The sequence below is a fragment of the Lepidochelys olivacea genome (assembly GCF_965140295.1).
Source record: "Lepidochelys olivacea isolate rLepOli2 genome assembly, chromosome: 8".
NCBI classification, from domain to species: Eukaryota; Metazoa; Chordata; order Testudines; family Cheloniidae; genus Lepidochelys; species Lepidochelys olivacea.
Genome location: NC_140418.1, coordinates 104,622,366 through 104,646,721, shown reverse-complemented (window position 1 = coordinate 104,646,721; position 24,356 = coordinate 104,622,366). Strand labels below are relative to the sequence as shown.

Sequence of the window (24,356 nt, the reverse complement as noted above, 5' to 3'; positions counted from 1 at the left end):
TGTAGCCTAAGCACATGTTCCATCAGTAGAAATCCAGCTAGCAGTAGGTATAAATGCTTGATAGTTAAAAGGTAAGTTACAAAGGTTTTACCAACTATTAGATCCCAACCAAGATGGGAGTTTAGGAATGATGTGCGGTAAGATTGCATTTTAAAACAGAATTACCTCCCTACAACCTCTACTTGTAGCCACCAATTTCCTTGTTCCTGCAGAAAAGGAACGAGCCTTATCTACTACAGAGATGAAATGAGCATGGCTCCCTCTTCAAGATTAGTGAGCCACGTACACTGCCAGAAACATGACATCCTACAAAGTCTGCAGATCTTAAAGAATGTAGCCATCTCCCTTTACATAGCACTGATTCGCGTAACACTTGCTACGTCCCTTAACCGCTAGGATTTTCAAAGGAGGTTTTGTTAAACTTTTGCACCTTTAACATCAGACCCTGGAAATAGCGATGTGTTGTTTGGGTGTAGAGGAAGTAAAATGGAATTTTTAAAAGAAAAGCAAAGTTCACTCTTTCACTCCTTCTTATTCAACATGGCTGCGTGATAAACATAAACAAGAGATCCTTGGCAGCACAGTCTGGTATGAAGCCAGTTGTAGAAGCTGTCCCACCTCTCATGGGCAAGACTAGGTATGTGGTGGTGGCAGATTGCAAACCCACAACCTTCAACCAACAGATGAAAGGCATGAGCACTGGTCAAAGGGACTATTTCATGGTACAACAGAAATGCATCCATGATTCTAGGGTGAGGGAGAGAAGGAGCTGACAGGAGAGATCACAATAAAGTAAGCCTGCAGGACCCAACTGAAATCTTATAGGGTCCAAATGTAGGAAGCATGGGAATCTTCAGATGCTTGATTGTAAAAAACATTTCCCTCTTCAGCTCTTTTCAGTCAGGAGGCTGCATGCAGGACAGGTTAGCTATCCAATTAGCCCCCATTTCCCAAAGACCCTTTAATCAAAGGATCTCACCAGGAGTAAGAAAATACAATAAATATTTTATTTCAGAAGCACATTTCTTTGTAGCTTAAAAACAGTCTGTCTACGTTGGCCTGGTTTAAAGCTGTTTATCTCAATGTTTGTCAGAAGTTAAAACACAAAGTTTCAACAAGAAAAACAGAACTCATTTTTGTTACAGATAACAGCAATGCCACTCGCCATCATTACTTAAAAAAGCACTCAGTGTAAAAATCACACAGTTCCACCATTACTTAGGTATACACTCATGACCTGTAGCTAGTTATGAGAAGTATACAGCAATTTAAAAGCAAACTCACCTGGCTCAAAATTAAGAGTATGAGAAATAGGGGCTAGCTTCCCAGCCATTAGAAGTCCTTCCTGAAGCAAAAGCATATAGGAGTTTAATTAAAAGGATCAGAGAAGCAAGCTCTCTGTTATATAGCAAAGGTCAGCAGGTGCAATTAACATTTTTGTCCTTGAATATGTAAATTCTCAGTTTTCAGAGTAGCTACTACACAAACTGGAGGCTTCCCCACCCAAACAACTTCATACTGTGCAGGTAACATCCTTGATCTGGAAAGTGGGTGTCCCCTCTGTCTACACAATGAAGGCTTCCCATTGCATTACACTTCCCATGCTGGTTTGTGTTCTAGAAGATTCTCTGATTGTGCTGTGTTGGACAATCTCATTTGTGACTTGTATCTAAGTCCCAGGTGACTTATTCAATCCCAGCCAAGACAATGCAGTAATAGGGTGCAAACAGAAGCTTCAAGTACCAGGTGTGTTTTTTGTTTAAGACAGGAAGATTAAAAAACTGGAAATGGTGTCACGATTGCTAAAAAAATTAATATTTTCCCAATAAGTGCTCTCATGCTAAATATAGGACCTTTAAGACAATGGCAAAATGACCAAACAATAGTAGCATCACTTTGAAACAGAACACAGCCAATTTGTTACAATTTCTGTCTACTTCAACCTGGAAAAGGCAGGGTGCAAGCCAGAGGTGTCACCTTTTGAAGTGGGAAAGAAGAGCAGCATCCTGCAGAAGGGTGTCTATTCCACTACCTGACAGTCCCTGTATGTCTGTACATGTGCACAGGGTAATCCCTTCCAGAAAAGGAAGAGTGAAGGCAGAAGGAAGAGTGGGCATTATAAGAAGAGGTGATGACATTCCCAACTGAAAAGCTCAGTAAAAATCCTATGACCAGCACACAGATTAAACATTTGAGTCATTGGTGTCACTTCTTGGAAAAGTAGGGAAGGGAAAGTCCACATTTGGGTGGATAGGAGCACCTGCCACCCACAGGGAAACAGGACACTAGCATGATAATAGCATGAACAACAAAATTATGTTGAGCTTTACAGGAAGAGAAGCAGTGGAGTCAGCCACTTATCACCAGATCCTTTATCCAGAAAGCCTATTGGGGGACAAAGGACAATTCACCTCCAGTTAATTTCCAGGGTGCTTGTCCAGAAGCTGAAGAGAACCTCAAGTGGGATGAGGCTGTAACTGGAACTATAAATTTTTTTTTAAAACCAGCCTCACCTGGCACATTCGCTGCCAGCAAAACACAACTCCTACTGCTAAGGAAAACAGCCAAGCTGCTCTTTACACAGCTAGGGCTTTATCTGAAGTAAAGGAATCACCCTCTAGGTTTTCAGTCCTGCTAATGATACTAGCTTTGTTCCATCATGGGAACACGGAGGAGTTTCAAGTCCTCCCAGCACACAGGAAAAATAATCTCTCAGATGAGGTCCAATTTGCCAAATAGTCCCCAGTTGTTTCACATTCAATTAGCTTAATCTAGTCATGAAAGGCATTTCTGCTCTCAACAGATGGTACTTCACGAAACAGACTTTGGATTGGCCAGTTGTCATTTTAGGGGCAAATTCACTCTCTTTTGCTCAGAAAAAGCCCTTTAAACCTACCTGAGGTCTGCTCCCCTAGCAACTCCACATGAAAGCCATGTAGGGGAAGAGGATCCTGGCCAAAGAAGCATGAAACCTCATTGTCTGTAGAAAGCCAGATGCTCATCCTTCCCCCCTGCTAATCTTCCTCGAGTTCTTTGAAGATCTATTTCATAACACAGCCACACCTCCTTCACAGCGGCTGGTGATCATGTTTGATATTTCAGTCCATGTGTCCATATGAGGGTTATAAACTTCAACAGAGTCCGAGGTCACTGGGGCAGCGAAATCATGACTAGAAGCTCGGCCTCCCGAGGCATAAAGAAGTCCATTCACAGCCACAACACACACACCAGCTCTGGGTATCTTCATCGGTGCAACCTCAACCCATTTCTCCTAATAAAGGGAGAAAAATTTTTTTTAAATGTTTACATACACATTCACACACAATTTTGCTTTTTAAGTAATCAGAAAATAGCTGTGCTATAATTAAGTCCGTTAGGCATAAGTACCCCTCCTCCACCACTTCCCAGGAGAATAACTCTAAGTTTATTGAAATGTCTGAAGTCCCCCAAGAAGTGAAGAAAACTACATCCCCACTGCAAATTAAAGGGACTGTAGGAAGGCAAAATGTAAAAACCACCAGGACTGTCAACACTACCCTTATGAAAAAGTGCCACAGGAACCTACAGAACCACAGGAACCAGAACTTAAGTCAGAACCTACAGACAGCACTGTGATTTCTAACACCATTTTGGGATACTGGTTTGGCACGGATTCGGAGGGAAAAGCAACAACAGCGTCACTTCAGAGCTGGTTTTATGGTAAATTCCGTGGTATCTAATAAACCTGTCTAGTATCTGGAGTAATATATTGAACAACCTATAAAACTGCTCTTCCACATTCCCCAGAGTATTTAGTAGCTACAATCCTTCTGTTTATTGTTAGTGTGTTGGTTAGCTTCCAATTACCCAGAACAACAAACACATGCTTCCCAAACACCACACGATTAAGATTAGATAGATATACTCAAAGATCAGCAAGTATACAGACGCCACCTCAAAGACCCCTGAATTGTAGTTTCCAGATTACTGTCTGGGAGCAAACAGGAATTGGAGCTTGTTTGAAAATGTTCATCTCATAAACTTGAGTTTTGTTCTCACCAGGTTCATAACGGCTAAGGTAACAATATTATCTACCACTATGAAGAGTAAAAAAAGTTATCGGGGAATAGGCAGCATGTATTAGCATCTTTATACGTCCTAATAAATGAAGCTGTAGTCTGCTGCAAGATTCCTAGGCACTCTACTGTACCTCTTCGAAGGAATACCTCTCTACAGTAGGAAGTGCATCTTGTGTCTCATTCCATCCTCCAACAGAATAGATGCAATCATTGAGGGCAGCTATGCCAAGGTACGCCCTTCGGGTGCCCATTGGAGGAAGTGTAGACCAGCGTTTGGATATCGGATCGTAGACTTCAGCAGAACGTAGCTCGACTCCTTCACTGCTGATGCCCCCGACGATGTAAATTAAACCTGGAGAGACAGGGTTTTTCCAATTAAATCTATGCTTAGGCAGAGCAGGCATCACAGAACAGAAGTTTAATTGTAAGAAGAAAAGGAGTACTTGTGGCACCTTAGAGACTAACCAATTTATTTGAGCATAAGCTTTCGTGAGCTACAGCTCACTTCATCGGATGCATAAAGTGGAAAGTACCGTGAAGAGATTTTATATATACACACAGACCATGAAAAAAAATATACATTGCAAGGAGAGTGATCACTGAAGATGAGCTATTACCAGCAGGAGAGTGGGGTGGGGGGAGAGAAAACCTTTTGAAGTGATAATCAAGTTGGGCCATTTCCAGCACATTTCCAGGAGTTAACAAGAACCTTCCAGCATATCTACCTCTTCTCCCAGTTTAGTGTCACCTGCAAACTTGCTGAGGGTGCAGTCCACACCATCCACCAGATCATTAATGAAGATATTGAACAAAGCCAGCCCCAGGACCAACCCTTCGGGCACTCCACTTGATACTGGCTGCCAACTAGACATGGAGCCATTGATCACTACCCGTTGAGCCCGACAATCTAGCCAGCTTTCTATCCACCTTTTAGTCCATTCATCCAGCCCATACTACTTTAACTTGCTGGCAAGAATACTGTGGGAGACCGTGTTAAAAGCTTTGCTAAAGTCAAGGAACAACACGTCCACTGCTTTCCCTTCATCCACACAGCCAGTTATCTCATCACAGAAGGCAATTAGATTAGTCAGGCATGACTTGCCCTTGGTGAATCCATGCTGACTGTTCCTGATCACTTTCCTCTCCTCTAAGTGTTTCAGAATTGATCCCTTGAGGACCTGCTCCATGATTTTTCCAGGGACTGAGGTGAGGCTGACTGGCCCGTAGTTCCCAGGATACTCCTTCTTCCCTTTTTTAAAGATGGGCACTACATTAGCCTTTTTCCAGTCGTCCGGGACCTCCCCCGATCTCCATGAGTTTTCAAAGATAATGGCCAATGGCTCTGCAATCACATCCTCCACCAAATAGCAGTGTAGAAATTTAGGCCCAGGTTGGAGCCCAGGCTCCGAGACCCCTCCCTCCTCTCCAGGTTTCCAAGCCCAGGCTCCAGCCTGAGCCCAAAGGCTACACTGCTGTAAGCCCCAAACTGCAAGCCTGAGGTAGTTAACCTAGGCTCCGAGACTCGCTGAAATGGTTTGTTGGGATTTTTTGCAGGCTAGACGTTCACAGGTTGAGCGTGGGGTGGGGACAAGGGAGAGCGTTGCCCCCCCCCCCCCAAAACTGCAAGCTTCAGGGGCAGGCAGCCTAAGTGTGCAATGCAATGAGTTCTGCAGAGGAGACAGGAGAGGTGCTGCTCCCAGTTTGCGCACCTGAGGCAGGGAGTCAGAATTTTGTTTATAAACAGACTGATTTGCAGGAGATTAAGGAAAGGCTGTTAGAATGTTTCTTAAAGTTAAATGATCTGTTCCAAGCTTGGTGACGTGCAAAAAGTAAGTAGCCTAAATGACAGAAAGTAATTGTTGATTTTTCCACAATTGTTTCAATAGTTCTGTTCAAGAGGTAGTAACAACGTTACTAATATCTTTCTTTCAGAAGATAACTGGTTTTTCAGACAAAGGAAATGCAGTAGATCTAATTTACCGGGATGTCAGTAAAGCATTCGATACAGTTCCACATGAGAAATTATTAATTAAATTGGAGAAGATGGGCATTAATATGAGAACTGAAAGGTGGATAAGGAACTGGTTACAGGGAAGACAACAACAGGTCATACTGAAAGCTGAACTCTCAGGGTAGAGGAAGGTTACTAGTGGAATTCCTCAGGGATCAGTCTTGGGACCAACTTTCTTTAACATTTTTATTACTGAGTGTGGAACAAAAAGTAGGAGTGTGCTAATAAAATCTGCAGATGACACAAAGTTGTTAGGTATTGCCAATACCAAGGAGGACTGGGACATACAAGATCTGGATGACCATGTAAACTGGAGTAATAAGAAATGGGATGATATTTAATAGTGCACGGTCATGCATTTAGGGACTAACAACAAGAATTTTTGCTATAAGCCGGGGACTTATCAATTGGAATCGACAGTGGAGGAGAAAGAGCTCGGGGTATGGTTGATCACAGGAGGACTATGAGCCATCAGTATGATGCAGCTGTGAAAAGGCTAATGCGGTCCTGGGGTGCATCAGGTGATGTATTTCCAGTAGAGACAGGGACGTGTGAGTACCGTTATACAGGGCACTGGTGAGACCTCATCTGGAATGCTGTGTGCAATTCTGGTCTTCCATGTTTAAGAAAGATGAATTCAAACTGGAACAGGTGCAGAGAAGGGCTACTTGGATGATCTGAGGAAAGGAAAACCTATCTTATGAGAACAGACTCAAAGAGCTTGGTTTGTTCAGTCTAAAGGTATGTCTACACTTGCAGAGTTTTTGCGCTGTAAGTTTCACCAGTGACAGGGAACCAGTGAAAGAAAAGCGCTGGTTTGTGACTCAATTCCTCAGGCATCAGAGAGTGTTTACATTAGCAGCACTTCCATCACAGATGAGAGCAGCGCTCCAGGGCAGCTATCCCACAGTGCAACGCTCTCCAGTTTGACAATGGATCTTGTGGGAAGTGGTGTGTGTGACCCCGGGGCATCCTGGGTCCCTGCACAGCCTCTTCTCCCCAAAGACTGATCAGCTCCAGTAGCTCAGCATTGCTCCAAGCAGGGGATGTTCTGCTCTGTGGAACAGGCATTGTCACCTGGCCAGATAAGCGAGCACTTGCCAAGAAAACAGGAAAGGGAGTTTCAAAGTTCCCGGGCCTTTACAGTGGGAGGAGTGGATGTGTTGGTTTACCTGGCAACAAAGCAGCAGAGCTGCTGGCTAGAGTGGTCACCTAGGCACTGTGGGATATCCTCTGGAGGCTAAAAGTTGTGTAAACAGGAAGAACTTGTCTTCACTTGCACATCAGCACAAAAGCATCACCGGTAAGAGCTGTATGCCTCTTGTGGAGGTGGCTCTCTTTTTGCAGTGAAACTTCTGAGTTTCACTGCAAAAAGTCATTGGCAAGTGTAGACGGTCCCATGTCTTTTGTGCAAAAAAGGGACTTTTTCCGGTTTAAATGGCAAGTGTGGACATGCCCTAACCAATAGAAGACTGAGGGGAGAGATGATTACTCTGTATTAATATATCAGAGGGATAGATACCAGGGAGGGAAAGGAGTTATTTAAGTTAAGCATCAATGTGGACCTCAGAACAAATACATTATAAACTGGCCATCAACAAGTTTAGGCTTGAAATTAGGTGAAGGTTTCTAACCATCGGAGGAGTGAAGTTCTGGAGCAGCCTCCCCAGAGGAGTAGTGGGGGGAAAAAACCCCAACTAGCTTCAAGAATGAGCTTGATGAGTTTATGGAGGAGACAGTATGACAATAGTGTGTGGCCCATTAGCGACTGCCTGCTGCTAAAATCCCCAATAGCTGGAGATGGGACACTCGGTGGGGAGGGCTTTCAGTTATAACCCTTCAGTCTGAGTCAGCTGAGACAAGCCAACCACATGTGTTTTATTGCACTGTAGATATACCCTAAGTTAGCTGAGGAAAGGCAGGTGACCACTTGTGAGGCCTGAGTGAAAATATTTATTAAAAACATTCATACAAGATAACGTCTCTGGACCTTTGTCTTTTGAGATGGTCAATACTGGCTGGACTTCATGTTCACAACCACAGGAAAACTATTTTCAAGGGTGACTGATAGGGCAGGGCAAAATTTTCCAAGCTGGTTTATTAAAGCTTGGGTTTATATTTTTGTTAGATGAGTGGAGACCTTTAGGTTCAAGCTCCACAGAAATAAAACAAATGTATCAGAAAAGGGGAAATGGTGGAAAGGAGGAGAACCACTGATACACTCACAGAGCTGAAAGCACCACAGAGCTCAAGATGTTTTACAAAGTTGCAAGGCAGACACAGGTAGGAATCCCTGATTGAAATGTAAAGCTTCAGATTCCTTATACAGTAAAGCTACCCTCTGAACTATTGGTTATTATTCATGTGGGAAAGCCATAACCAAAAACCGCTCACCTTGCATTTCACAACACCCAAAATAGTAGCGGGGCACAGCCATACTGCCCACTAGCTCCCAGCTATTTAATTCAGGGTCAAATCTTTCAATTGTGTTGCCGATTTCTGCTCCAACCCAGCCTCCTGCAAAAAGGAAACATGCAGGTAAAGTTTGATGACACAGAAGTAGGTCTTTTTTTTTTGGTTTTTTGTTTTTTTTTTTAATATCTATAGAAGTGGATATGTCCTTGTATCAGTGACTTATAGGTCAGGTTCAATAGGCTGCATGTTTGTATACAAGGGAAATATGAATACTTACAATATATGACAAAACCACCTGGTTTAAATAACCAATTAAATGCAAGACAGACTCAGAGTCCAAATAGCACTACCAAAGATAATTATGGAAGGAAATACCTTAGTATGATTCAACAAAAGCACGTGTAGAATAGAGAAAGCAATTCTAAAGCTAGCAAGTCTTATGTTTCAGGGCAGGAGGAGATCACCACCTAGGGAAAACAATTTCCTCCATGTTATTAGTACTGATTAATTATGGGCACTATGGCATATATGAAACATCTAGAATTGGCCACTTTTGGAGACAGGATACTAGACTTGATAAGATATTGGACTGTTTTGTTCTAGCAACTAAAATTTTCCCATAACTTTCACTCCAAATATCTTTTACTTTCCCAGTGGTATACAATACTAGCATATTAGATTTTTGTTACACTTCAGTGTTTTGTTTTTAAAATCTTTCAAACACCTAATCTGTGAAGCAATATTTAGAAGACAGTGATATGGATGACATGCACACAGTTATGAATTACTTTTGACACATGCATAGCAGCCTATGTCAGATTTTCCTTTTGCTTATTGTTTAAACAATTAAAAGCCCAAATAAAGCATAATTAAGGATCTGCTTTCCCCTTACCATTTCCTCCCACATTTCTTTGTATAACAGTCTATTTTTACAGGGAAATGTTACATTAAGCTCTTAAGTGATATGGGAGAATCTTGTAAGATTCTTGGGAGAATCTTGTAACTTTGGCCAGTTACTGAAATAAGATTCTTTTGGAGTTCTGCTCAGTAAGGTGGGTGGAAGATTACAAGTACTGGATATTTACTTTTGTTATATGCAAATATTAAATAGCACCAGAGATGAGTGTTGTGTTTTACAGAGAGGATAAACACACAGCCCCTGTTCAAAGCAGCTTACACTCTAAGGCCCTTATCCTGCAATAGACTGTGTACAGGAGGACTGCTGCATCTACACAGAATCCTGATTACTTCAATAGGGCTTCAAGCAGGCACAGTAATACGCTTGTGTGCTATCGATTGTAGGATTGCAGCACAGATAAGATCTATGATGAGACTCAGGGAAAGATAACATCAGACAGGTGCTCACAAGATTGTGAAGCAACTTGTTTTTGCAAGTCACATATGTTGGTAGTTCCTTATTTTAAAAGAAGATATATTTTATTAGGCTGATGTGATAGTGAAGGTCTATTTAGCTGAAAGCCTTTGAGAAATATGTATTTTAGGTTCTTACAACAATTCAGGAGTGAGCCTGGCTGTTAAGAGCACATGGACTTCTCAGTTCTTGTCTCAGCTCTGCAACTGAACTTGTTGGACAAGTCACTTAACCACTCTTTACCTCAGTTTTCCCATCCATCCACCACAGAGGGCTGTGAGGCTTAATGTCCAATAAAGCACAAATTCTGAGATAAAGGTACTATAGAAGTAGGAAGTCTGACAAGGTGTTTTGGAATGCTTTTAAAAAAACAAAAACAAAAACACAGATTAATTTGCATACACATATTTTGGTCTGGGTATTATGGAGTCATTCTGAGAGTACGTGCTATTCCATCGGTTGGCTAAGATGCTTCGCTTGGAATTGATGGCACCTCCCCTATGAGCACTCACAAAAACACCTGTCAGCTGCAAGTTACAAGTAACCATTAATTTTTAACTCTCAGTATTATAGGATTTTAATGTTAATATTTAAACTCCGCAAACTGATTTGATCCGAAGAACTAATGGCTTTAAAACCAGCTTTACTGAAAGGAAACTGTATAGTTACCCAAAGCATAGATAGCACCATAACATGCACACACTCCAAGTCCGCACCGAGGCTGGTTCATGGAGGCCACAGCTGTCCACTGCTTAATAATAGGATCGTAGCATTCAGTACAGTCAAAGATCATTGAATCCTTCTCTCCTTGGTAGAAAAAAGGCAGAAACAAATAGATTAGTTAGATTAGAAGGAACAGTGGTTCTCAACCTATTTACCATTGTGGGCCGCATATGCGGATCTGTGTGTGTTATCTATGCTACCTATAGGATATCCTCAGGGCCACATGGGCCGCAGCTGTATGTAGGTTGAGAACTAGTGAGTTAGAATATTCTGCAATTCAGATATACAGGAACAACCCGTCACATATAGTATCTGAATTGAAACCATTTCTCTCATCTTGCCAAAGTGAAAAAGCAACAAAAAAAACTTGTCTACACCACAAAACTGAATTAGCGCTGAAAATGGTTTTCAGCAATGGTTTCCCAAAACAGCTGTGAGTCAAACACTACAGCACTGTGCTTCTGCATGAAATATTTAACTCTACAGTGCTATTACTAACATAGGTAGGAAAAGAGTTTTTTTTTTTTTTTTTTTTTTTTAAGGACTATAGCATTTAACATTATAGTATATCTTGTGTTTCCTTTTACTACATGTACACACTACGTTCATTTTAGACAGACTGAGCTAACTTTCCCATATCCTGGACACCTCCAGCTGAGAACAGGAAACTCCGGTTTTGTAATGGAGTTTATATTATACTGAGGTGTAACTTAAGCTGACAATTTTATTAAATGTGCCATTTGGTCCCAAGGAATAACAGGGAAATCCTCTCATGAATCACTAACTGGTTAAAAGACAGGAAACAAAGGGTAGGAATAAATGGTTTCCCCATTCGAGAGAGGTAAATAGCAGGGTCCTCCAAGGATCTGTACTGGGACTAGTGCAGTTCAACATATTCATAAATGATCTGGAAAAGGGGGTGAAAAAGCAGCAAAATTTGCAGAGGATACAAAATTACTGAAGATAGTTAAGTCCAGAGCAGACTGTGAAGAGTTACAAAGGGATCTGAATAAATTGGGTAACGGATTTAACAAAATGGTAGATGAAATTCAATGTTGGTAAGCGCAAAGTAATGCACACTGGAAAACATAATCCCAACTACACATATAAAATGATGGGGTCTAAACTAGCTGTTACCACTCAAGAAAGAGATCTTGGAGTCATCCTGGATAGTTCCCTGAAGAACGTCTGCTCCATGTGAAGCAGTAGTCAAAAATGTTGACTGAATGTCAGGCCTATTCGGAAAGGGATACATAATAAAATAGAGAATATCATAAAGCCACTATGTAAATCCATGGTACACCTACACCTTGAATAGTGAAATTGGAAAAGTACAGAGAAGGGCGACAAAAATGATTAGGAGTATGGAGAAGCTTCCATATGAGGAGAGATTAAGAAGACTGGGACTGTTCATCTTAGAAAAAAGAAGACTAAAGGGGGATACGATAGAGATCTACAAAATCGTGACTGGTGTGGAGAAAGTGAAGTGTTAGTTACCCCTTCACATAACACAAGAACCAGGGGTCACCCGATGAAATTCATAGGCAGCAGGTTTAAAAACAAACAAAGGAAATACTTCTTCACACAATGCACAGTCAACCTGTGGAACTCATTGCCAGGGGATGTTGTGAATGCCAAAAAGTATAACAGGGTACAAAAAAGAATTAGATAAGTTTAAGGAGGATAGGTCTATCAGTAATTATTAGCCAAGATGGTTAAGGACATAACCCCATGCTCCAGGTGTTTCTAAACCTGCAACTGCCAGAAGCTGGGAGTGGACAACAGGGGATGGATGACTTGAAATTTCCCTGTTCTGTTCATTCTCTCTGAGGCCTCTGGCACTGGCCCCTGTCAGAGACAGGATACTGGGCTAGGTGGACCATTGGTCTGACCCAGCAGTATGGAAATCCTTATGATCTAGTGCCACCTTTTGGAAGAATGGAAAATACATCAGAACTGCTAAGGACTCTCCGATACTATTAATTTGGAGCACCAGCAATAACATCCATATACAGAGTAGTAACTTGGTCCCAAAGAGCACAAACACACACTTAAAAGACAAAGCCATTTCTGACCTTGGTCTGCAGGAGATATTTTTCCAGTTAATACACAAGTTAATGCACATTTCACTCAGGTATTCATGACTAAGCCTTAGTTTAACCAATTTGTCAGAATATGAGACTCTCCCTATATCAATGTTCCCTTAACACTGATAGTATGGTAACAACAACAAAAATCCTACACTGCCCTATTCAGAAGTATAATAATTATAAAGTACAAATTTGACTTATGTTTAAGGAAGTACCATCACAATGCAAGATGCTCCTGAAATATATTCGATGCATTCAGCAAACAAGTCACAATAATAGAAGACACTAACTCTAACGAAAGGCAAGCTTTCGGTAAATTTCTATTTGTTCTTTTAAGAAAAAAGAAAAATGAGAAAAATTCAAGTGTAGGTCCATTATATAGCAGAGAAGGACAGCTAATAATGGATGACATAAAGAAGGCTGAGGTGTTTAATGCCTAGTGTGCTTCAGTCTTCACTAAAAAGCTTAATGGTGACAAGATACTCAGCACAATTAGCAATAAGGAGGAAAGAACACAAGCCAAAGTAGAAAAAGACCAGTTTAAAACAATATTTACCTATGTTAGATGTATTCAAGTTGGCAGGGCCTGATGAAATTCTTCCTAGGGTATTTAAGGAACTAGCCGAAGCAACCGCGGAACCATTAACAATTATCTCTGACAACTCATGGATGATGGGTGAGGCCTCAGAGGACTGAGAAGGGCAAACATAGCACCTCCCTTTAAAAGGGGGGAACAAAGAGGACCTGGGGAATTACAGACCAGGCAGCCTAACTCTAATACCTGGAAAAATACTGGAACAAATTATTAAACAATCAGTTTGTAAGCACGTGGGGGATAACAGGTTTATAACTAGTAGCCAGCATGGGTTTGCCAAGAACAAAACAAACCCAATTTCCTTCTTTGACAGGGTTACCGGCCTGGTGGATAGAAGGGAAGCAGTAGACATGATATTTCTTGATTTAAGAAAGCCTTTTGACACGGCCCCCCATAACATTGTCAAACAAACTAGGAAAATGTGATTTAAATGAAAATTACTACAAAATGGGTGCACAACTGGTTGAAAGACCATACTCAAAGAGTAGTTATCAACAGTTCACTGTCTAACTGGGAGGACCTATCTAGTGGGGTCCCATACAGCCAGTTCTGGGTCTAACAATATTTTCATTAATGACGTGGATAACGGAATGGAAAGGATCCTTACAAAATTTGTAGAAGACACCAAGCTGGGAGAGGTTGCAAGCCCTACAGAGTACAGGATTAGAATTCAAAACAACCTTGACAGGTTAGAGAATTGATCTCAGTTCACAAGATGAAATTCAATAAAAACAAGTGCAAAGTACTATACTTTGGAAAGGAAAAATCAAGTGCACAATTACAAAATAGGGAACAAGTGGCTAGGTGGTAGTACTGCTGAAAAGAATCTGCGGGGGCTATAGTGGTCCACAAATTGAACATGAGTCAAGGTGATGCCATTGCAAAAATGGCTAACATTATTCTGGGGTATTTTAAACAGGAACGTCACATGTAAGAGACAGAGGTAATTATCCCCTCTCTACTCAGCACTGATGAAGCCTCAGCTGGAGTACTCTGTTCAATTCTGGGTACCACACTTTAGGAAAGAAGTTGATAAACTGGAGAGAGTCTAGAGGAGAATGACGAAAAAATTAAAAGCTTTAGAAAACCCCCAATCTATGAAGAAAGGTTTAAAAAAAGTGGGTATATTTAATCTTGAGAAAAGAAAACAAAGGGGTGTCCTGTCAAATATGTTAAGGGCTGATATAAAGACAGGGATCAATTTTTCTCGATGTGCACTAAAGGTAGGACAAGAGGTAATGGGTTTAAATCAGCAGCAAGAGAGATTTAGGTTAGCCATTAGGAAAAATTTTCAACTATAAATTCTGGAACAGGCATCCAAGGGAGGTTGTGGAATCCCCATCACTGGAGGTTTTTAAGAGCAGGTTGAATAAACACCTATCAGGAATTGTCTAGGTATACCAGGTTCTGCCTCAGCACATGCAGCTGGACTGGATCACCTCATGTGGTCCTAGATTGGATTACCTCATGTAGGTTCTAGTCCTACATTTCTATTGTTCTACTAAAATTACAGTCCCCAGGGACTTTACAATGGGCAACACCCCAGCATCATCTCGTTATAGGGACACAAAGTAACATATTCCTTTCATCCTTCACCTCCAATAGCATAAACCATTCCTCCCACCACTGCCACGCCCAGACCGCTGCGAGCCTGGTGAAGTGAAGACACAGTGGTCCAGTAGTGACTGAAGGTGTCAAAACGCTCCACACAACTGAGGGCTCTGCTGTCACTCCAGCGTCCCCCCTGCAGTCGAGTATATCCACCTAGGCAACAGATAGAAAGTACATGCGTAAGTTAGCAGCTCTCGCTCAGCAAGATCCCAGCCAATTCTAATGCAATGGTTCAAGTGCTACAAAAAGCCAGAATAATAGCAAGAGGTATTATAGAGTGACTAACATCTTTCTTCAGTGCAGTCATGCCTATGGCCAATGCTCATGTATCAGACTTCTTCCTTCAGCAGAGAACTTCAGAAACTATTCCAGCAGAGAAATCAATATTGTTTTTAGTGTTTGAAAAATCACTGGGGAGGCAGCGTGGTCTAGTGCAGAGAGCACTGGATTGGGACTCAGGAGACCTGGGTTCTATTCTTGGTCTCCTGGGGTGACCTGGGGCAAGTCACTTTCCCTCCCTGTGCTTCTGTTTCCCCATCTGTAAAATGGGATGATGATGCTGAGCTCCTCTGTAAAGGGCTTTGAGATCAATTGATAATCTTATCTATTTGCGGAGTCTGAACATTTGCTATAACAGCTGGATACAAACACCTTTCAGGGTATTAGAAGCTGAAGCACCTTACTGTGTATCAATGGAAATTTTATCCTAGATTTACTAAGTATCTGATGAAGGAAGGAGGATGATTTAGTGGTTAAGGCATAATGCTAGGATAGTACTGAGCCTTAGGAGGAGATAAGGTTTTTATGCTGGGCTCTGCCACAGATGGTTTATGTGACCTTGGGCAAATCAATTCATCTCAGGCTCAGGTTTTTCATGTGAAAAACGAGGATGATGGTACCAACTTCAGAAGACCACTGGGAGGCTTAATTCAATATATGTTTGCAAAGCACTTTGAGGCACCTGACCGAAAGGTGCTCGAGAAGGGCAAAGTAGTGTTATCTGACCTATGACCTTAATCTCATGATAAGAATTGCAAAATACATACACCAACTCATGGAACAGTCACCTCCATTATTCGCAATAAGTGCTTCTGCACAAACTTCATTTCAGAGGTAAACATATCAAATGAATGGTGGAACTAAAAAATTTGAGTATAACCCCATATGCAAAAGGCATGAGTATTCTTTGATTATAAAAAGAAAAGGAGTAATTGTGGCACCTTAGAGACTAACCAATTTATTTGAGCATAAGCTTTCGTGAGCTACAGCATCCGATGAAGTGAGCTGTAGCTCACGAAAGCTTATGCTCAAATAAATTGGTTAGTCTCTAAGGTGCCACAAATACTCCTTTTCTTTTTGCGAATACAGACTAACACGGCTGCTACTCTGAAACCATTCTTTGATTATATCCATCATTCATAAAAGACCTATTAATTTACGAAGATCTCCACACTGATACAAAAGTGTTTATTTTAAAAGGGGAAGAAACACAACACCCTTAGGAAGCAAGCTTTATACGCATGTTCCACTTGTGAACAGTGCACATAACAGGTTGCATTATTGCTCTGCACCTGAGACAAGTGATTCCTGAAAGACTACTCCAAACTATGATACTGCATTCAGGAAAGATGAAATATGAATGTATTTGTATTTTGTACTGTGCTCCAGTTATTTACTAATAAACACATTATTCACAATTGTAGTCCAGCAACAGAATCACTGTATTAGATACACAACACTATTTTGGCAGCTACCTTTTGACAAAGAATTTAAAAAAGATTTTAATGCAATGTGAAATATCAAGTCACTTTTCTAAAAAGGTTAAAGCAACCAGATTCTAACCTACTGCATAAAGGTACTTCCTGGCTTTCCTCCGGGGACGAGCCTTAGATGCTTGCAGAAAATTGCTGACTTTGTTCTCTTTGGGAGATTTACAGACTTCACAATATTCTTTCAACAGGGTTTGCAGAGCCACCCGAAGGCTGAAATCTGAAACTCCTTGGAAAAGAAAAATTAAAAGAAAAGAGACATGAAAGAAAAAAAAAAGTCACAACACCAGTAATTGACCAGCCCAGGGGAAAAATATATGTCAACTATCATCATCATCATCATCATCATCTCTTTCTGCTTCTCATATGACAAACCAAGACAGATTTCGGCAGATTTTGAAAATTCTGGTCCAAACTTTCACAAAGGCTTAGTTTTAAAATCAAAATGTGAATATATATTAAATACTCCTGGGGGCATTCTGCACCAAAAAGTTAAAATTCTGTGTACATTTTAAAATTCTGCAAATTTTGTCAAAATAACACTACATAATCAAACCAGTTTCAATTATTTTGGTAATTTATTTCAAAATACTTGTCAGCAAGTATATCTGCAACAGTACAGACACACACAAAAATTCCCCCAGGAGTAGAGAGTTAAAGAAACACCTATGACAACCCAGTTCCTGTTTCTCTGTCCCCTTTCCCCACCCCCACCCAGTTGTGGGCCCCCCTGGCCCAGATACCCATGCCCCCTGTACATACACCCTAAAGCCCAGCCATGTGGCCACCCCTTGCCCAAACATCCACCCCCTCCCCCAGGGCCAGGGATCCAGAAGAAGAAACAGCCAGAGGCTCTTCTCCAGGCTCGCACAGAGTTTCTTGTGTGCTGCCCTCCCGTTCCCTTAGGGCATGCTGGGAACTGCAGCTGCCAGGAGCCCTGCAGCGCTCCCTCCCTGTCCCCCAGCAGCGTTTTCTATGTACCAGTTGGGTCCAGTGGCCCCTAATGGTGGCTAACAGCACAGCAGCCAATTTATGTGGGGGAAAGGACATTCTGCATGCACAACATTCATTTCTGCAAAATTCTGCATTGCGCAGTGGCATAGAATTCCCCTAGGAGGGGTTAAACAACTCAGCTTCTTTAGTATAATAGTCAGTTGTTACATTTTTAAACTGGAAAAAACAAAACCCCGTGATCCTTTACCAAGGACAAATACTCCATCCAAACAAACATCTTCATTTTTCTCTCTCTCTCTCTGTTACCTTCTATGTATTTTAAGAGCCTCTGGGATGGTAACAGAGGGAATCGAACTGGATCCAGCACTTCTACCACATGTTTCTTTCTTTTTCCCAGATCCTTCAAAATCCACTGCATTGCAGCTGTGAAAACTTGGTACTCATCCTCTATAGTAAGCTCTTCACTTCGCAAGATCTTAATAAGCTGCTCCTTTGTTAGCGCCAGGAACTCCTCACCACTCTGAACTTCCAGAAAGTGAGCATGGATGTAATTCTCCGTGAACTCCTGTAGGTCATGGCAGGCAATTTGCTCAGAGAACTGGAAGAGTCCAATGCAGTTCAATGGGTCAATCTGTCCCTTCAGAAACTCACAGCAAAGGTCCACAACTTCAGTCAGCTGGAGCATGTCTGCTGCTACTATCAGCTCCTGAACATTACTCTCGCCAACATTCACTACTCCTGTATGCAGAGGACAACATGTGACAAACAGGCCACATTTCAGATATTATAATAGCCTAAACAGTGCTAAGTCTTAGTCTTTTCCATTTGAGTTAGACATTTTGAAATAAATGTTCATTTGCTTTGCAAAATTACTGTCAGCTCAGTAATGCAGTAAAATGTTTACATGTATCTGAAAAGGAATTTATCTGGTAGTCACATACTTACATTAAAACTGGTAAATACAAATATGAGGGATAACCCAGAACTCCTGTGAATCACAGACAAAGTCTTGTTGATTTTCTGCTGCATGGTTATTCCAGTGACTCATCTAGCGAAGACCACAGCATAATTAAATAACTATGACCTATTTATGCTATGTTTATAGATGCATATAAAATTTCTGCATCAGCAAAACACATAAAATATTCCCTTCTTGCTCCCTTTCTTTTAGGCCTTGATACTGCAAAGGATCTGCTTCAACTTGATTTCAATAGGAATATACATGTGCTTAAAGTTAAGAAATAGTAGGAGGGAGAAAGAATTAGGAAAATTTTTACTTAGATTATTGCTATCTAAACTTGTCTACCTACATGAGTGACTTGAGGATTCTGAATTTTTTTTTTTTAAAATTGATAGATAGATATAAATAAATAGATATCAGCTACCACTGAATGCCACTCAACCTTGTCCTAATGGTTATCTGATTTGAAGGCATCAGAGCAAAGGTAGAGAAAGGATGGTGGCCTTACAGATCAGCTCGCGAAGGTGGTTCCAACTCTAAGGAGTCTTAGGGAAGAAAAAGTGTAAAGTTGCGGGAGAAGTAGCCAAACTGACAGTCAAGGCCAGCATCATTGGTGGAAAGGGCCAACATGATAATGAATACCAACCAACTACATGTGTAGAGATATATACCGGCACATGCATACAGTATGTGTATGTTTGTATGCATCCAAACATTTATAGAGACAAACACACAGTACTGAATTTCTCCTCGCTGTACATGCACTGTATTACCGCAGAACAGAATCTTAGAATGCAGAGATAGAGACCTTTTAGATCCTCTAGTTCCTCTCCATGCCAGTACAGGACTGATTCCTATTGTACTTTTACAAATGTTTAGTCCAGCCTAGTTTTAAATGTGCTAAGGAATGGGACTTTCAGCACTGTACTGTAAACTGCACAGGTGAGCAGCAACATTTAGGGTTTGAGCCAATCAATAATTGTCATAGCACAAGGTATATGAAATGAACATTCCACTTTTCATTCAGAATAGCAAACAAACGTAAACATACCTGTGTAAATAAAATCCAGGAGCATCTGAAAGATGCCAGCCTCTACTCCTAGGATCCGTACCACATCCTTTGAAGATTCTTTCATCCCTCCTGTGAACAGAGCAGCAAAGTAAGGGCTGCTTGCAGCCAAGACCAGGCGATGGACCTTAAATGCTTCTTCACCAACCTGGAGCTGCACATCACAGAAATTATGCCCACATCTCATCTTGTTCATCTGGGCGAGGATGAAACGGGCATGCATGTCTGAGGAGAAAGGGCTGTCGCCTACCCTGGGACAAGCCACACAAGCCATGATGATCACAGAGAAGGCCAAAGGCTGCTGTCCATTGTCAGTCTCCAAGTGCCTAGGAAAGAGAATTAATAACTTGGGCAGGTTCATCTAGTGGAGTCAACAATCCCCATTATTACAGTAAGGGTTTTTTTGATGAATTAAGGGAACTTGAAGAATGCAGCAGCCAGAAAGGAAAGTGCTGAGCATGGAGCACACTAAACTTTGCCCAACAGAGGGTCACAATGGAAACTTGCCACCAGTCCAAGGGACACACCTGCGTAAAGAACTATAACTGGTCACATCCGCCCATCTCCAGTGAGGGGTGACCCCACCGATATGAAAGGCCATTGCATGCCATGCCCCATCTGGATCTCACTGGAAAGATCCGCCATCTCTGCTATGGCCCTTCGGGGGGGTGGGGGGGCATCATGCCCACAGGGTGGCACCGAGCTGATGGCAGCTGCAGTCCGTTTCTCTGGGACGCGCGTGCATGAACATGCAAGGGTCCATCGGGGATGGACAGGGGCTGTGGAGGGGCCGCACTGAGGCTGGAGTGCGAGAGAGAGCACGGGGAGGGGAGGGGCCGTGGCACGGGGGCTGGGAGCAGCCGGGAGCGAAGCACAGCGGCGGGGGGCAGCGCAGGGGCGGGAGGCTCGGGGTTGGGGGGAGGAAGGCTCGGTGACGGGGGCAGCGCAGGGGTTGGGAGTCCCGGGGGCGGCACAGGGGCTGCAGGGGAGGGAGGCTAGGTGATGAGAAGAAGTGCAGGGGTCCGGGGGGGGGCGCTCAGGGGCTGAGGGTCCGGGGGGTGGGGAATGGCGCAGGAGAACCGGGGGGGGGGCGCTCAGGGGCTGAGGGCCCGGAGGGGCGGCGCAGGGGAGCCTGGGAGGGGCGCTCAGGGGCTGAGGGTCCGGGGGGGGGGGGAATGGCGCAGTGGAGCCTGGGAGGGGCGCTCAGGGGCTGAGGGTCCGGGGGGGGGGGAATGGCGCAGGAGAACCGGGGGGGGGCGCTCAGGGGCTGAGGGCCCGGAGGGGCGGCGCAGGGGAGCCTGGGAGGGGCGCTCAGGGGCTGAGGGTCCGGGGGGGGGGGAATGGCGCAGGGGAGCCTGGGAGGGGCGCTCAGGGGCTGAGGGTCGGTGGGGGGGATGGCGCAGGGGAGCCTGGGAGGGGCGCTCAGGGGCTGAGGGTCCGGGGGGGGGAATAGCGCAGGAGAACCGGGGGGGGGCGCTCAGGGGCTGAGGGTCCGGGGGGGGGGGATGGCGCAGGAGAACCGGGGGGGGCGCTCAGGGGCTGAGGGTCCGGGGGGGGGGAATGGCGCAGGAGAACCGGGGGGGGGCGCTCAGGGGCTGAGGGTCCGGGGGGGGGGAATGGCGCAGGAGAACCGGGGGGGGGCGCTCAGGGGCTGAGGATCGGTGGGGGGAAGGGCACTACCGATCCTCTCTCACCTTTTTCCCGCTCAGCGGGGCGCCGCGGCAGCGCCTTCCGGCCTCCCAGCAGCCTCTGCGCGCTGCAAAGCGGAGGCCCGACGAGGCGCAATGATCACGTGAGGGGGGAGCCCCCTCCCCCAGGCGCCAGGGTAGAACCGCGCGTGCGCAACCCACGAGCCAGTCGGTGAGGCGCAGGCGCGCTTCTTGCCGTGAGCGGTGTGACGTTATAACCCTCTGCCCCACCCCCGCCGCTCGCTGCTGCTGGGCATGCTCAGCAACACGGCGCGAGCCGCTGCCCGCTCTCGGGGTGCGGTGGGCCGCCGGGGGCCAATGGCAGGGCCAGGGCCGAACCCGCGGCAGCCGCGGGGCCGAGGCCGAGGGGTGACTCCTAAATCCGTGGAGGAAAAGGAGATTCCCACCTCGCTGTATTAAAAGGAAGAGGAGTATGGATCAACACATGGGCTCCTCCCTGAGGCGCCGCGAGTCCTCCCAGGTCTTTTTGGGGATACAGACGAACACGGCTGCTCCTCTGAAACCCCCTCGCTTTGTTTACGGCGAGACTTGCCAATAACTACCCACAGGCAAAAAGAAGAGGAGGACTTGTGGCACGTCAGAGTCTAACCGATTTATCTGGGCGTCCGCTTTCCTGAGCTACAGCTCGCTTCACCCCCATTCAGTCACAGGAGGCATTTTCCCACACCTGGTGATCACAATGATTTTCTTCCCTTTACAATGTTGCCCCTTTAAAATTACCCTGAAAATTAATCTGAACCTTACATTCTGTGGATTATTTTTCCTCCTTTCACTTTGATTTCATTCAGATTTCACTCTTGACAGGGCTCGGAGTACTCTCAGATTCAGCTTCGTGGAGATATTTTACACCTAAAAAAAAATCATTGGAAGGAAGTTAAGTATGTTCAGATATCAATACGCATATACTGTTTCTGCTAGTAAACACATGCATATAAATGCACGTGCACACTGCTATAAATCAATATACATTTTAAGCCATCGTGATGATAATCCCTTGAGATTTATTAGCTCACTGATGCTTTGACATTTATTAATCAGAAGTGGCCTGTGAGCAAAGGATTTAGAAATCGCTGAAGAAGGCTGGATCAGTCGCAGTCTGATGTTAGCTGTTAAACCCCAGCCCAGGTCAAGTGTCTTCACACCATAGTGCCAAATTTACAGCTCCAGGATAGGGTTGCTGTGGCTGCTGATTTTGCCACAGAAAGCTTGTCATTTTGGCAGTAACGTGACAGAACGCTTGTGTCTCCAGAGGGGGGCACTGCATCCACAAATTTCATCTTTACAATGAGCTGGAGAGCCGGACAGTATGCAGCCAGTCATCTCAGATGAGGCTTCCTATGCAGCTGCTAAAACAAGCAGCACAATTACAAGAATGGGCCTGAAATCACATTTCGCTCGTTAACTATGAAATTTTGTATGGAGAAGGAGATCTTCCTGCCTTCTGATCAACCAAACACCGGGTGTTACAAGTCACAGCACTAAAGGAATAAAAAGCTGCCTGTGTTTTGTTTCCTTGACTAAGTTTATAAAGTCACATTTGCCTGATTAACCAATTAAGTGCTAATTATATACCAGGCCAGCAACATAAGAGGCACCTCCATTATTATGTATTATTATTATTAAGACACTGTTGTGCTAGGTGCTCTGAAAACACAGAATTGAAAGTCTCTGTCCTGAGATCTGACAATCCGGCGCTGCTCCATGGACCAGGCTGCCTATGCCCCCCGCTGAAATGCTGCTCTCCTACCACCAGTAGCACTCCAATAATGGAGTAAAATTTGCCACGAGTCATATATTTTTCTCTCTCAACAGACTTGTGTGTCAGTGTCAAAGCTGCAAGAAGCTGTCCATTTACCTTTCATTTACTCTAGTAGTAACCCATAAACTCCCGTGTCTGGCCATACCTTCCTTCCTGGTTAAAGGAATCTCTTCAAAGCCTTTTCAATTGCCTACAAGGATTGCTACTGAAACACTCCTTTCCCCTGCCCTCAAACCCTGCAGGGAGTGATTTTGTGGCCTCCTCAGTATGATGTTTTTAAACAATGCAACAATTTTGAATAAATACCGCCCTTTTTTGTTTCAGTAATTGTATTTATCACATCTCACAGGAAAATCTTCAGCAAACTAAATTAATTACAGTATATAAAGGTAGATATATTTTATAATAGTTAAAAGACAAATATTGATTTTGAAAAAGCCTCTTTGTTTGTGTGCCCAGCAAGCAGACTCCTTCACACCGTCAGTCACCACAGTGCTACGCTGGGTGGGGGGAACAGCTTGCTGAAGAAAATGCTTCCATTGCTCTGCCTCAGTGGCACTTGTGATCCACTACATTTTCCTTCTGAGTCAATGCTGAGCCAACACCTCAGATGCTTAGGAGCGCTGTGGTACAGAAGGTGCAAACTTTCAAAAGAGACATAAAATAGAGGCCTTGACTATTTGTAGTTATTAAAAATCACGTGGCCCTTTCTGTGAGAGGAGGGGTGTTCGTCATATGGCTAAATTCCAGTACAGGTGAGTACATTCTGCCAACCCAAGTTCCCTTACAGTTTCAAATGGATATGATACCCTTCACTTCCTGTGCTAAACTGTAGTGCAGGATTGCACTTTGTTTTATATAGTCTTGCACTACTAAAACAGTTGTTACATTCCACTCCAGAAGAGACTGCCTTTCAGTGATGCAGAAAGTGGTTCCTCTGGATCCCTACCTGACTAGGTTGTTGTGATAATTAACAATTTAAGGCACCTGAGTCCTTCAGATGAAAGCTGCTAGAGAAGAACAAAGGATTATTATGACTAGAAATACCCTGTTGCTCTAGTTCACTGCTCTTTTGCATCCATTTCCAAAATGCCGTCTTTCTGTTAAGGCTGTAAGGAAGTCTCTTCTCTTTACATATAGCTCCGTGTCCCATTCAAATCAGATGCTGTTACCTGTACAGGGCTGTCATACAATTCAAACAGCTGGGCAGTCACATGCTTTGCATCATGGGAAGATTGTGCCCCATAATATTCTCTGCTT

At 43.6% G+C, this 24,356-nt stretch overlaps 1 protein-coding gene and 1 long non-coding RNA gene across 4 annotated transcripts; one reads left to right on the top strand and one right to left on the bottom strand.

The window, feature by feature from the left end:
- Window positions 1-993: 993 nt before the first annotated feature.
- IPP (intracisternal A particle-promoted polypeptide) lies at window positions 994-21,402 on the bottom strand. 3 transcript variants are annotated; one of them, XM_084635787.1, is made up of 9 exons: window positions 21,323-21,402; window positions 19,611-19,954; window positions 17,905-18,336; window positions 16,718-16,873; window positions 14,861-15,028; window positions 10,526-10,663; window positions 8,464-8,586; window positions 4,190-4,410; window positions 994-3,271 (listed from the first exon to the last, which is right to left on the bottom strand). In XM_084635787.1, exons 2-9 carry the CDS (start codon window positions 19,900-19,902, stop codon window positions 3,047-3,049), a joined length of 1,755 nt encoding a protein of 584 aa, XP_084491913.1. In that variant the 5' UTR covers window positions 19,903-19,954; window positions 21,323-21,402; the 3' UTR covers window positions 994-3,046. The 3 variants fall into 3 exon arrangements, with proteins under 3 accessions (XP_084491913.1, XP_084491914.1, XP_084491915.1); XM_084635788.1 differs by lacking the exon at window positions 21,323-21,402 and having other exon boundaries at window positions 19,611-19,700; window positions 19,777-19,915; XM_084635789.1 differs by having other exon boundaries at window positions 3,108-3,271; window positions 4,206-4,410.
- On the top strand, window positions 14,970-18,086 carry LOC311524578. Its single transcript, XR_014712583.1, has 3 exons — window positions 14,970-15,054; window positions 16,836-16,933; window positions 17,996-18,086. It is a non-coding gene; the product is annotated as an uncharacterized lncRNA (long non-coding RNA).
- Window positions 21,403-24,356: the final 2,954 nt, after the last annotated feature.

Excerpts from the sequence above, each read along its gene's own strand:
- IPP (XM_084635787.1), bottom strand. The coding sequence starts at position 19,902 with ATGGCTTGTGTGGCTTGTCCCAGGGTAGGCGACAGCCCTTTCTCCTCA. Across the intron at positions 4,411-8,463 it reads TGGGTGTTGTGAAATGCAAG|GTTTAATTTACATCGTCGGG; the intron begins GTGAGCGGTTTT and ends CTGTCTCTCCAG. Across the intron at positions 3,272-4,189 it reads AGAGGTATTCCTTCGAAGAG|GAGAAATGGGTTGAGGTTGC; the intron begins GTACAGTAGAGT and ends TCCCTTTATTAG.